This window comes from Protopterus annectens, chromosome 1.part1, assembly GCF_019279795.1.
Source record: "Protopterus annectens isolate FY-2018-M chromosome 1.part1, PAN1.0, whole genome shotgun sequence".
In the NCBI taxonomy this organism is placed as follows: domain Eukaryota; kingdom Metazoa; phylum Chordata; order Ceratodontiformes; family Protopteridae; genus Protopterus; species Protopterus annectens.
In genome coordinates, this window is record NC_056726.1 from 882449765 (window position 1) to 882462424 (window position 12660).

General features: G+C 37.2%; 1 protein-coding gene across 3 annotated transcripts in view; it reads right to left on the reverse strand.

The window, feature by feature from the left end:
* Positions 1-2697: 2697 nt before the first annotated feature.
* Positions 2698-12660, reverse strand: part of FBLN7 (fibulin 7) — a 1104237-nt gene continuing 1094274 nt past the window's right edge. For all 3 annotated transcript variants that reach the window (XM_044078952.1, XM_044078936.1, XM_044078943.1), the window contains one exon: positions 2698-5826. In XM_044078952.1, the coding sequence (XP_043934887.1) occupies positions 5454-5826 (373 nt within the window). In that variant the 3' untranslated portion in view covers positions 2698-5453. The remainder of the gene's footprint in view (positions 5827-12660) is intronic.

Here is a 12660-nt window from a genome sequence, read left to right on the forward strand (position 1 = left end):
ACTACTATACATTTTGAAAATAATGATATGCTGAACAGGGTTCACCATCACAGTACTAAGCTATTGTTTATTGGTTCAGAGGTGTTCCTTTTTGTTTGTTAAGATATATGAAAAAATAATTTTATAACCTTTATCACTAATAAGAAGGATATGAGTTATATACCAGAAATTGCTTATTTTACAGATATTTGGATGCTAACTTCCATAGTTATGGTGCCCCGTTAGCTTTTCTTATTTTGTTTTAAATGCATTTACATTTCTTTGTTAAAGTTAAGAAAATTAGTTTTATCTCTGTTTTCTTGTTTATAAATAATCCTTCCTAAGGCATATATTGATAAAAAATATATATGAGTGCGAGATTTGCGCCACACAGAAACAATCCATAATTTTCCTTGATTGTCCATCTTGTTTCATTTCCCATTTTTGGCCAGTTCACTCTTGTTTGGTCAGTGTAATTGTATATTTTGTTAATGGTGAATAGTGCAACTATAACTGGAGTGATGTGAATTAGTTATTAGAACCTTAATGCTGATTACATAAGTGGTGTGGCAATGAAATTTTAATAAGCAAAGGAGGCAGGTAGATGATAAACTATATGTATCACATACATCTAAGAGATGATTTATCATATAAAATATCTGATTCTGGGCATAGAATAAATATGTGTTATTGATCACAGCAGTGTAGTGGTTGAAAGCTATTTTGGTAAGCAAGGGATCCTATCAAATTTGCTATGCTTTTTTTCCAGACTGGTCATACTTCCTAACTTGAGAATAATTACTTCAAAAAGTAGAAGTAATATTTTTTTTCTTCATCTTTGTTCTTGCCTACATGACGAATAAAGTATCACTGCATGGAGATTTCAAATTAAATTAATTACTTTTAGTGAAGTGACTTTTCACTTGTAACTGCATTCAAATGGTGGAGCCCATTTTGCAATAAATTGCAAAATACAATTCTTGCTAATTCTGCATGCCAACCTGCAGAAAATAATATTTTATACATGGTTCACGTAGTATTGCATATGCAAAAAACACAGTCTTGTACAATATTGACATATCTAGTAATGACATGGAATGCATAATGTCTTCTATGCAGAAATATAACATGAAAGACGGAAGAACATTACAGAAGGCAAATATTTTAATGACAAATGCATGTTTATCTTGAATTTCAACAACACAGAGATCCTTGGAGGTATGATAGTGCTAAATGTCTCAATGAAAAACACCTTTACAGAACATAACTATTCCTCATCCATTACCCCTTGTATAATTTTCTTAAAATAATAACAGAATATTTAAGAATAAAGACGCCTGTAGTGTGTATTCATTTTTATTGTAATTATAACCCATAATATTAACTAGGAGGAAGGATAGCATTCCTGGGAACAAGAAGGAGCCCGTAATTTGCACTAATGAACAAGGACTAAAGTTCAGGACACTAGGATGCCAGCAAAGATTTCCATAAAAATGCTCATACAGGTAATAACACTTCTATAAATCATAAGTTTCTATAAACAGCTGCATACAGGCAACAATGCCCTTGAATAAATCAAAAGTGCTGGAGTTCTTGTAGTGCATTCAGATTTTTGAGTTTCCATCACAGAAAAGAGAAATACAATATTAAAGAAAGCAAAACGGTGTCATGTATTTACATTAAGCCCAATAGAGACAGATTTAAGGAGTTATATGCACCAAAAAAAAGCACAACAAGGCTGGAACAAATGGAAAAAGAGCAATAATGACAAAAGCATATTCACGGAAAGAAAATTCACAGTCAATGACAAATTACACACAGCAGGAATGTTAAGAAAGATGTTATTTTTATATAAATGGATGTGAATATAAGAAGCACTCTTGTTTGCCTTTTTCAGCTTTTCCCGTTTAGGGGTCACCACAGTGGAACTCCAGTCTGCTAATGATTGGCAGTAGAATTTTATGGTGCCGAGTTGCCAGCCCGACACCCAACCTTCAGCAAAGGCAGGCCCATTCACACATGTCTTTCAGAGGCTACACGACCGCAGGGAGGACATGCAGACTCCACACAGAAGGCACTCCAGCCGAGAATCAAACAGTAGAACCTCTTGCTGTGAGGCAACAATGCTACCGCTGTACCACCGCAGCATGGATTTAAGAAACACTCTATTAAATGTTTCACTAGAAGCAAAAAAAAAAAAAAAAAAACAGTGACTTTAAACATCTAGGAGGGCAGCAAGAATGGATGTTTAGTCACACAGAGAAAGCCTAGTGAAGTTAGAGTGAGTCATTAATGTGAAATGGAAGTGGGAAGAAATCATGCTGATGAGATCGGTCAGTGTTTCCAAGGATTTCATTGATTTAAATGGTAATGATTAAATAGTGATTGATCTGTGTCAACATTTGTTACTGTGCTACATCTTATATGTTCACTAGGGGATACTCCCAGCATGCTTTTCTCTTTTTAATTCTACTTTAATAAAAATGGCATTCTAACTACAGTTGCATATGTCTGAGCTTAATAAAAACTACATATATTCTTGGTCTGCAAGCTCCTGCCAACTTGTATCTATACCTGTTATCAACAAGTATTTATTGTAATCAGTTGAAACTAGTTTAATATATTATTACATATTGCTGAAAAAATGTGTACATTTTTGTTTCTAGGCTGAGCTTATATTTCAAATTCAGGCTAAGAAATAAATTACAAAACACAGAATGTTCTTAACCAGTAAACATGCAGCATGTTTTAATTGTATTTTATGTCACATAACATGATATTAACCAGTCATACTATTTTTGTAACAAACACAAATATATTTATGTACTACAGAAATGTTTACCAAGATGTATGCTTTGACCATAAATGGGTCTTCAGGCTAGTGTGTGTGTGTGTGTGTGTGTGTGTGTGTGTGTGTGTGTGTGTGTGTGTGTGTGTGTGTGTAAGAGAGAAAGAGAGAAGTGTCTAATCTTCATATAATCTTACTATAACTTTTTCCAATATTTAAACTGTACATTGTTAATTAAACTGAGAATTAAAGGTATTCATAGACAAAGTACACAATTGTGTAAGCCTGGTACACAGTCTAGGTTACATACTAGAGCCCTACACACTCTATAATAGCTTCCTAACACATTTGAGTAGTGCCATACTCTGTTCTGTATCTTTGACCAACACTACTGTATACCTGGCTGAATCCAGGTACTCAGTGTGTATGTGAAAGAGGGATTACAGCATGGTCTATGATTCACAAACTTGTGAATCCTGGAGTACAGAATGTAGGCAGTGTAGAAGTTTATGTAGGTACAACTATATACTTATGAAAGAGAAAATCCCACCTGTGCACCTGTTAATGCCAATTATGTGTCTTTCTGTTCAGCAATCCATAACTGAAAAACAGCCTTTACATGAATAACAATCGCAGGCATTAATGGCTTAATCAAAGGGGTTCTTATATATAGAGAACCAGTCCCTTCATTTACACTATTTACAAATGAACCCTGCTCCACTGTCCAGGCCAAGGAGGCCAAAATTATCTTAAATCTATCAGTTCTATAACTGAGGAGCAGGGAATAAACCCTGTATGCCATCGCTGTTGTACACAGCTGTCCTAATGTGGTCTGGTACACACATAAATAGAAACTGTTTTATTACAATAAAATATGACATTCAAAAGTGACTGAAGCCTATATCATCAGTAATGTGGCTTTCACTTAAGCAGTCTGCCAGGGACTGTTTTATTTTATCAGTAGCAGAGAATTGGCTTTAACATTCTGGCTAGGCTTATAGATGCCCTCGGGCAGATAGCTTAGTACTTACCTATGAACCTATTAGTCGTGTTGTTAGACAACAGAGCATACGATTAAACAGATGAAGGTGTATGAGGGAGAAGTTATTCCCTAGTGTTTGCAGCTACAGTATTTGTAGGTCAACATTGTTCTGTTTGCCTGCCACAGTTCTCTGTACTGTTAGCAATAATGCAACTGTTTCTGGGTGACCTAATACTTGTTTTGGGTACTGGGACATAGGAATAGGTAGGAGGACGGACTTTTGGGATATGAGATTGCTTAGTGTCTGTGGGTGCAGTGCATTTAGATCAATTGTGTGCATTCATATCATTGCAGATTGTGGTTCACAGTTCTGTTTACAGCATTACTTTAGGTGTTACCTAGAGGTGTGGTACATGAAGGAGCCTAAGTTAAGCAGGGGAGTGGAAGGTTGTGAACTATCATTTGCTAACTGTACATGAGCGCAGTCATGGTAACTACATGGGCTATATCCCTAGTATGACTGTTTACATGCTAGCTACTATGGTTTAAAAGTAGCACTAATTTATTTTATAAATGGTGTTGCTGTCAAGGTCATACACAGGAAACACAGTATATAACCCTCTTCTGAATCTGGGTAAAATGTTTATGAATACCTCAGCCTGCATCATTACCATTTTGTACTCCGTAATTTTGGATTTTTTTTTTTAATTTATTTAATTATGACAGATTAACTTCTTGCAAGGTGATTTGGAAACACTCATTGATTTGCCTTATTATTCTGCCATGTTAGGACTGCAAATTACAACTTAAGGTAGCTATGTATTTGCATATGTAGATGTGGGGGCAGACATCAGAGGAGCATCCTTACTGCCTAAAACAAATCTGAAAGGGGTTCAAACTTCCTAAAATAAATCTTAATTGATTAATAGCTTCTCAAAGTATTTCCACAATTGTTGACAGTAAAAAAAAAAAACCTTTGACAGGCCTTTGATGAATACTCAAGATACTAAAACGAGGAAATCCGAATTCTTGTAATGCTTATCCATTTATATTTACAACATACCCTTTTAAAACTTTGGAAAGGTAAAATAAAACTGTGCTCTTGCATATTATTTCTGTTTTCTATACATGCCCAATATGTTGGACTGCAACTCAGAACTTTGAAGAAACAGCATTTACTAAATACCCTGTCTGTAAACTATCATAGTGATCAAACCACTGATAATGTAAGATCGCCATTTAATATAATACTGCATCGTTAGTCCATTTACCATACTGTACATTATTAACTCTTCAGTATATCACATCTGTGTATTTACATACTGCTGATTAATTTTATATTCAAAACTTGTAGTTCATACACTTTTATGATTACAATCAAAGTGTGTTGCTCTGGTAAGTATGCCCACTGAAAAGTTTTTAACTGGCAATTGCAAATTGCCTTTTAATAATACTGTATTGATAGTACATTTAACAAATGTATTTACACTATTTTCTCTTCAGAATATCACATCTGTGCATTTATATACTGCTTATTAATTTTATATTCAAAAGTTGCATTTCATACATTATTATACTTGCACTCTTGCTGTGCTCTTTGGTAAGTAAGTTGACTGGAAAGTTATTAATTTTTACAAACACGATTGGTAATTACTTGATCAAGTCAGTGCTAGAACAAAAATTTCATAACAAAAGTCATTTTTTCTAAAAGTTGTATGGAGAAACAAAAATGAAGACCTTTGACACATGCTTGGCCTGGAATGTACGATCAAGGTACTCTGACATATCAACTTCAATCTCTGCAGTCATAGGTCCATACAAAGGTTTAACGAGAATCAGTTCTCCTGTTTGTCTGTCTGACCTTTGCATCACAAAGTTTCCTCTGCTGTTTCCTCCAACTATCCCGAAACGCAAACTGTCAGGACCTGGTCTTCCTGGAGCTGATGCACTTGCCATGCGGAAGAGAGTAATTGGAGTTTCTAACCCAGACGGCATTGAAAGATAATGGAATGAGATGGTCTTTGGTGCCAGATGACACGTTCGACTATTCATCGGGCATGGGTTACGTTCACACTGACTAAAATAAAACAAACAGAGAAGTCTTCTTTAAATCATTTATCTGGAAAGCTGCATCAAATAAAGCAGGAAGTAAGCCTTATCACATATATTTGCTTTCTTTGGTATCTTTTGTCCTCTAAAAAGCTGTTATAAAGACCTTTTTAAAAATAAGTACCTTTAAAAATGTATCTTCTCAAAAGACCTTTTTAAAAATAAGTACCTTTAAAAATGTATCTTCTCAGTTAAATGGCACATACAGTTTGAAAGTCTACTTAAGTGGTTCACTGCATATCTGTTTTTTAACTATAAGACAAGGATAAAAAAGCACCTTGTCATAAAGCTATCATATTTTGTCATTCAGTAACCTACAGCTGTTTAGATGGTTGCAATACAGTGGGTCAACTATGCAGTTAGTCTGTGATCGGGATATGCTTATTAGTTTACTCTGTTAGTAGATGATTTAATGTGGCTGAGTACACTGCAGTTTGCACTATATTGCACTGTAGACACAGTTATGTGAATATAGAGTAAAACAGTATGGGGTAAATACATGGAAGCTGGGATGTGTGCACACATGTGTACTACATATTCATTGTACTAACTGGAAAATCAGTTTTGCTAATGTTACTTTTCTGATATGTAGTAGTAATACACTAGGTAGTGGGCTGTTCTGAAGTCTGGATCACAAGGTATGGATATGAGTACCTTTGTGATCAGTCCTAATTTGTTTGTTAGTATCTGCAACTAAATGTGTAGTTGCTGGACTGTGTTTGATGCACTGATGGTCAACTGAATTAAAATTCAATATGTACTTATAGAGTCATTCAGATGATTTGTTTAATTCCCTTTTTTGTTTTTAGCTTTTGTCCAGATTCTGATAACGCATATCACGATGACGATAACGATGATGCAACTACATCAAATTATTTGTAAATAAAATACAAGAATAATATTTCAGAGGAGAATAACATGGCAGAAATTATCTTTTCTGAACAGACACCAAGTACAATTGTAACACACAGAGTACTGTCATTATACTAATGAAATGGATGACCAAATGTAATACTTGTTACACTGAATTACTGCTGTATGAGCTTTACTATAACAGCATTGTTAATAATAAAGTTTGTGTGGAAATCATCACTGTATTGGTTCTAATAAGCAGTTACATTCTGGGAGAGACCTCTGCAAAACTAAAGCACGTTCTAAAGTATTTTCCACTCTACAAACCACTCTCTTCGTTTCAGTGGCTCAATGCCTTACTCAAGTGTATAAATAAATAAATAAATAAATACATGTGGCCTGCAGATTTTAGGTTCATCACTACAAAGCTCAGTGAATACAACCTAGAAGTAAGAAAAGGCAAGTACCTCTTTTTTATGAATTCCTTGCATCCCTTCAGCCTCACTCACCACATCTTAAGTACATAATGAATGTCAGACCTCACTCTGATGGACTTCCCGCATATCCGTAAAATAAACAGCACCAGAATTACCAATTCTAAAGGCTTAAACCTTGCCTGTGATATAAATAGGACCTGCTGGAAAGATAGGTATTTATCCCAGAGACTACCCCATCTATGGAAAAGGCTCTCCATCTTTGTGAAGCAGAATTCTTCCATAGCCCAATTCAAATGCAACTTGGACAACTGGATGGGAAATCGGAAATTCATCCCAAGTTTGGTATTTATGTCTCTAATGGACACAGGTAACCTGTAATGGTTCATCTCCCAGGCCCATGCTTACACTTATCAAGAGTATCTGAACTTGTCAGAGATTTGAGATGCATGGCTAGACTTAAAAAGGGACTTGTGGTTGTTAGCCTAGTAAACATCTATGAATCTATAAACCTATGTTGTGTTTCTAACAGCGGGTTATTTGAGGTTAGGTATTTCATCAGCTGCATATAGATGCATTTCTCTAATATTTTGAAGAGGGGAGACAGAATTGCTATTGGTCTGTAGTTATTAAACTCTGTAGATGTGCCACCTTTGTGCAGTGCTATGATGTAGGATTTTTTCCACAGTTGTTGTTGTTGTTGTTGTGTCTTTCGGCTTTTCCCGGTTAAGGGTCGCCACAGCGGAACTCCAGTCTGCTAATGATTGGCAGTAGATTTTTATGTGCCGAGTTGCCGGCCCTGATGCACAACCTTAAACGAACGTATGCCCATTCACGCATGTTTCCACACAGAAGACGCTTTAGCTGAGAATCGAACAGGACGTCTTACTGTGAGGTGACAACGCTACCGCAGCACCACCACCGCAGTTCCAGGATTTTTTCCACAGTGATAGGATGTATTTTTCTGCTATGGACCTATTAATTAGCATGGACACAGGAAAGGCTATGACTTCTGTGGTCATTTTTAGGTAGTCTGATGGTAGTTGGTCTACAGCTACAGAAGTAGTTTTTAGTTTAAAGAGCAACTTCTTTATGAGCAAGATGGGTATTGGACTAAACTTGAAGACCTGTGGGGGGTTTTGATTGGATAGGGGTTGGGGGCTAGATGTATTAGTGTCTAAGAGAGATAATATTGATTGTAAAATGTAGGTATTAAACTGTGTGGGGATAAGGTCTGTCATATTGCCTGTTTTTGGGGAGGGAGTGGTTCATCTCCCAAGCCCATGCTTACACTTATCAAGGGTATCAGAACTTGTCAGAGATTTAGAATGCATGGCCAGATTAAAAAGGCCTTTGTGGTCATTAGCCCAGTAAACACTTATGAACCTATAAGATGCAGTACAGATTACACTGTCAGCTTTCCTTTGAATAATGGGATTGTTGTGCCCAACATATTTTATCAGTACAACATCTGATAGCAGATAGAATTACAAAGCTAGTCAGGATGCACATCTCAAAGTATTCATAGATTGCTTCCTTGGTACCATCTCATTTTAAGTGACTTTAAATACTTTAAATTCTTTTTTTAGCTAATCAGATATAAGGACAGTCCATCCATCCATCCATCCATCCATCCATCCATCCATCCATCCATCCATCCAGCCATCCATCCACAAACCCTTTCCCCATATTTGCACATGGGGTCAGGGTGTCACTTCAACAGTGACAATCATCCAGACTTAGGTTTACACAGCCAGGTGGCTAGCCCTGGTGAGGGAATTCTTCCACATCACACATTTGCATGCACACTCACAACTACGGCCAGTTTAGAGTGTCCAGTCACCTACTGCATGTCTTTGGTTTGTGGGAAGAAAATGGAACACCTGGAGGAAACTCCTGTGAGTACAGGGAGGACATGCAGACTCTGCACAGAAGGCACCTCAGCCAAGGATTGAACTTGGCAACCTCTTGCTGTGAGGTGACAACACTATCTGCTGCACCACTGTGCTGCCTAGATAGAGGAACAGTAATAAGACAGAAAGGATATAGGAGGAAAGTGAGCTACAATGAACATGTCAGAGCAAATTCTTCCATTTCATCTGCTTCATCCAAACACTTCATGTTTACATAAAGAATTATGACAGGGTCATTGATCATGGGTCCACTGCAAGCACCCAAGTCCCAGGTGTACAAGTATCACTATGTCCCAGCCAGGGAGCTACTACCATGAGACCATTTGTAGTGGACCCATTGATCATATCCTGTTTGTTATACCTTCTTAAAATTAATTTCAAGAATTTCACCTCTCAAGCTTCTCTCTTGAGGGAAAAGGATGATTTTGTTTATAATCTATTTCTGAAACACTTAACAAACTAATTATGATCATGACCTAACTATAATCATCCATGTTAATATGGAGGAACATGAGAACGTGTAAACATTTTTTTTAATGAGAGGCTGAAATTAGTTCCTATAAAATAATGGTTTCTGATTGCTGCTACATGTAGTTATATAACATAAGTAAAGATTTTCAGGAGCCCTCACTAGCAATAACTATACATGGAAATAAACTAGAATGCCAAACACACTCTGGCTAGGCTTATAAATGCCCTAGGGCAGATAGCCTAGTATGAACCTATGAACCTATAATTTAAAATGGGTGGCGAAAGCCAAACACACTCTGGCTAGGCTTATAAATGCCCTAGGGCAGATAGCCTAGTATGAACCTATGAACCTATGAGGCTAGCAAGTCAGTGAGTAGAATACCGCACATTCTGATACAAGCTTCTAATTGCACCAAGGTTTACACCATGACATCCATATAAATCATTGCAAACAAAAAAACAGTATATCATCTTTTCAAAAGCCCAGGAAATGGCATTTCTAGTTGAAATATGATTTGCTTGCAAGAAAGTATGCACTACTAATTATTCCAGAAAACGTGTTTTCTCTTTACCATTAGAGCCAAGACTCAATGTAAACGAATCTTTTAAATGTGCTCTTGCACTCTTGTAAGCAACAAGTTATTCTCACTTTTCATTTCTTTTCTTTAAGCATTGAAAGGTCAGCAAAATACTTCATAATGAAAGGAATGATAAGAATGATCCTACTATTAATAAATGAAAGTTATACACTTGTCATAATGATTGAGCTGAAGCAGTGGCTCCATCTTCATCAACAGCATGACTAATTCCATTAGGGATTAGGCAGCATATCATCTGAAACTTTTCCAAGCTAGTAGTCCCTCCCTTTTTACCCGTAATACTCTGCAAAAGGACCTTCCTCTTCAAATTTCGGTTCTTCCACAAAAAAAAAACTGGTGCATAAATGCATACATTAAAAATAGAGATAGTGCAGCCATCCCCTTCTACAACTGCTCGTTCTAGTGAATGTATGATAAACACTCAAGCTGAGCCGGTAAGGTTGCCACCCGTCCCGTTATCAGTGGGACACTCATGGGTTGAGCAACCTCATCCTGATGCCCGCTTTGTAAAAGAGTGGGACTTTAAAATTCCCACTTTTCAACAATGTCGAATTGCCATGGAAAGAACTGCAAACACTTACGGTTTTTCCTCGGCAATTTGGTTATGTCACCAAAGATGACAAAACCCGGACCTGCAGGCAGAGCTGTTCCCTGTTAGGTCCGGGTTTTGTGACTCATGCATCAATTGGCTGCAGCTCATGAAGGGGGCAGGGATTCAGTGAGGAAGAGCCCTACAAAGATAATCTTTGTAGGTCTCTTCCTGGCTGAATCCAAGTTTCCCACTGACAAACTAAAAAAAAAAAAAAAAAAAAAAAAAAAAACAAAGCTGTGGAGCTCTTTGCTACAGGTACTAACCCACCCACACCCACACACACACACACACACACACACACACACACACTAAAAGTTATTTAAGCAACTTCATAGTCACTGCAGTGATGGTGATGCTATCGGCATTGCAGTTAATGCCATCATCACTTTTTTTGGAGCCAGCAAGGAAACTAATATATGAGTCTGACTGCCGTCTACGTTACAACGGAATAAGCAGCCTTTGACTGTTCTTCGGTTAGTTTTTTCCTATTATTTTCATTCATGTGTCATAGGAAGTTTTCTTATGACTGTTCTTTATTTATAGATGCTACTGTTCCTGACAGACTGCGGTGGTGGTGCTGCGGTAGCATTGTCGCCTCACAGTTAGACGTTGCCCGTTCGATTCTCAGTTAGAGCGTCTTCTGTGTGGCGATATGCGTAAAAACGGGCGTTCCTTTGTTGAAGGTTGTGCGTTAGGCCCGGCAAGCCAGCACGTAAAAATCTACTGCCAATCATTAGTGGACCGGAGTTCCGCTGTGGCGACCCCTAACCGGGAAAAGCCGAAAGACACAAACAAACAAACTGTTCCTGACACTTAGAACCCTGAATTCAAGTAACTGAATAGCAGAAAAGGTTGCCATTTGCAGTATACTAGGTCGTTTTATAGAGAGTGTGCTCTCTTAACCCCACCCCCTCCCATATAGCTTCAGTATGGGAAGGAAAATGTTTTTTTGCAACAAAAAAGTATCCTGCTCCCATTCAGCATAAAGGAACCTGCAGCTGGATTATAAAAGTAGAATGTACAGATTCTCTCCAGATTTTCACAGAATGTGACCATACCTCTCAGCTGTCCTTAAATTTCAGGATATCCCTGATTTTGACTCAAATTTCAGCTCTGTCCCTATTAATTCTTCCTAACACTGGTGCCTTTTTGAACAAAAGGTGGTGAATTATACTTAATAAATAAGGCTAATAATTAAACGTTACAGATTTATTATACTTTGGGAAATGTATATTAATGTATATTAATTCACACTGTCTTATTCTGTTACTGCCTCAAGTTAACAGAACTAATATTTTAAAAGTGTCCCTGATTTTGTTGAGATTTGTTCCCGATTGGTTGAGAGCTATGCTGAGGACTGAAGTCAATAAATAATAACATACACTTGAGTTTCAGACTTCAGATCCTTCAGAAAATGTATGTTAACACAAACCTTGTTAAGCACCTTTCTAAGTTTATAAGAGTAATATTTAAAATATGTCCCTATTTTTGAGGGATGGGAACATGTTTGGTCGTACCCTTAACTGCTGTGATGATGTCATGGTAGGGGGTGTGGCCAGTGTCATATTGGCCCACCCCCATGTCACCCTTTGGCCCGCTTAAAAGGTGGCAACTCTATGAGCCGGTAGTGAGACCTAAGGCCTATAGAGAGCAAGGCCCTGACTATATGAGCAATACTATTCCTAATGACAATGTTTTAATCAAAGACCAAGTCTTTTTAGAGAAAGCACTCCCAATAAGACAAGAAAAAAAAAATGGCGCTCACACAGCAGGCAAGGGAGACAGAACATGTGAGCGGATACGCCAACCAAACGGAAGATACTGAATTAATTCTTACTTACATCAGAACAAACTGCAGTTCTTAATAAGGGGCTTTCATTCATTCCAGCAACAACTACTAATTCAATGGATGTACTGTTGGATTTATGAATGTTTGCTAGG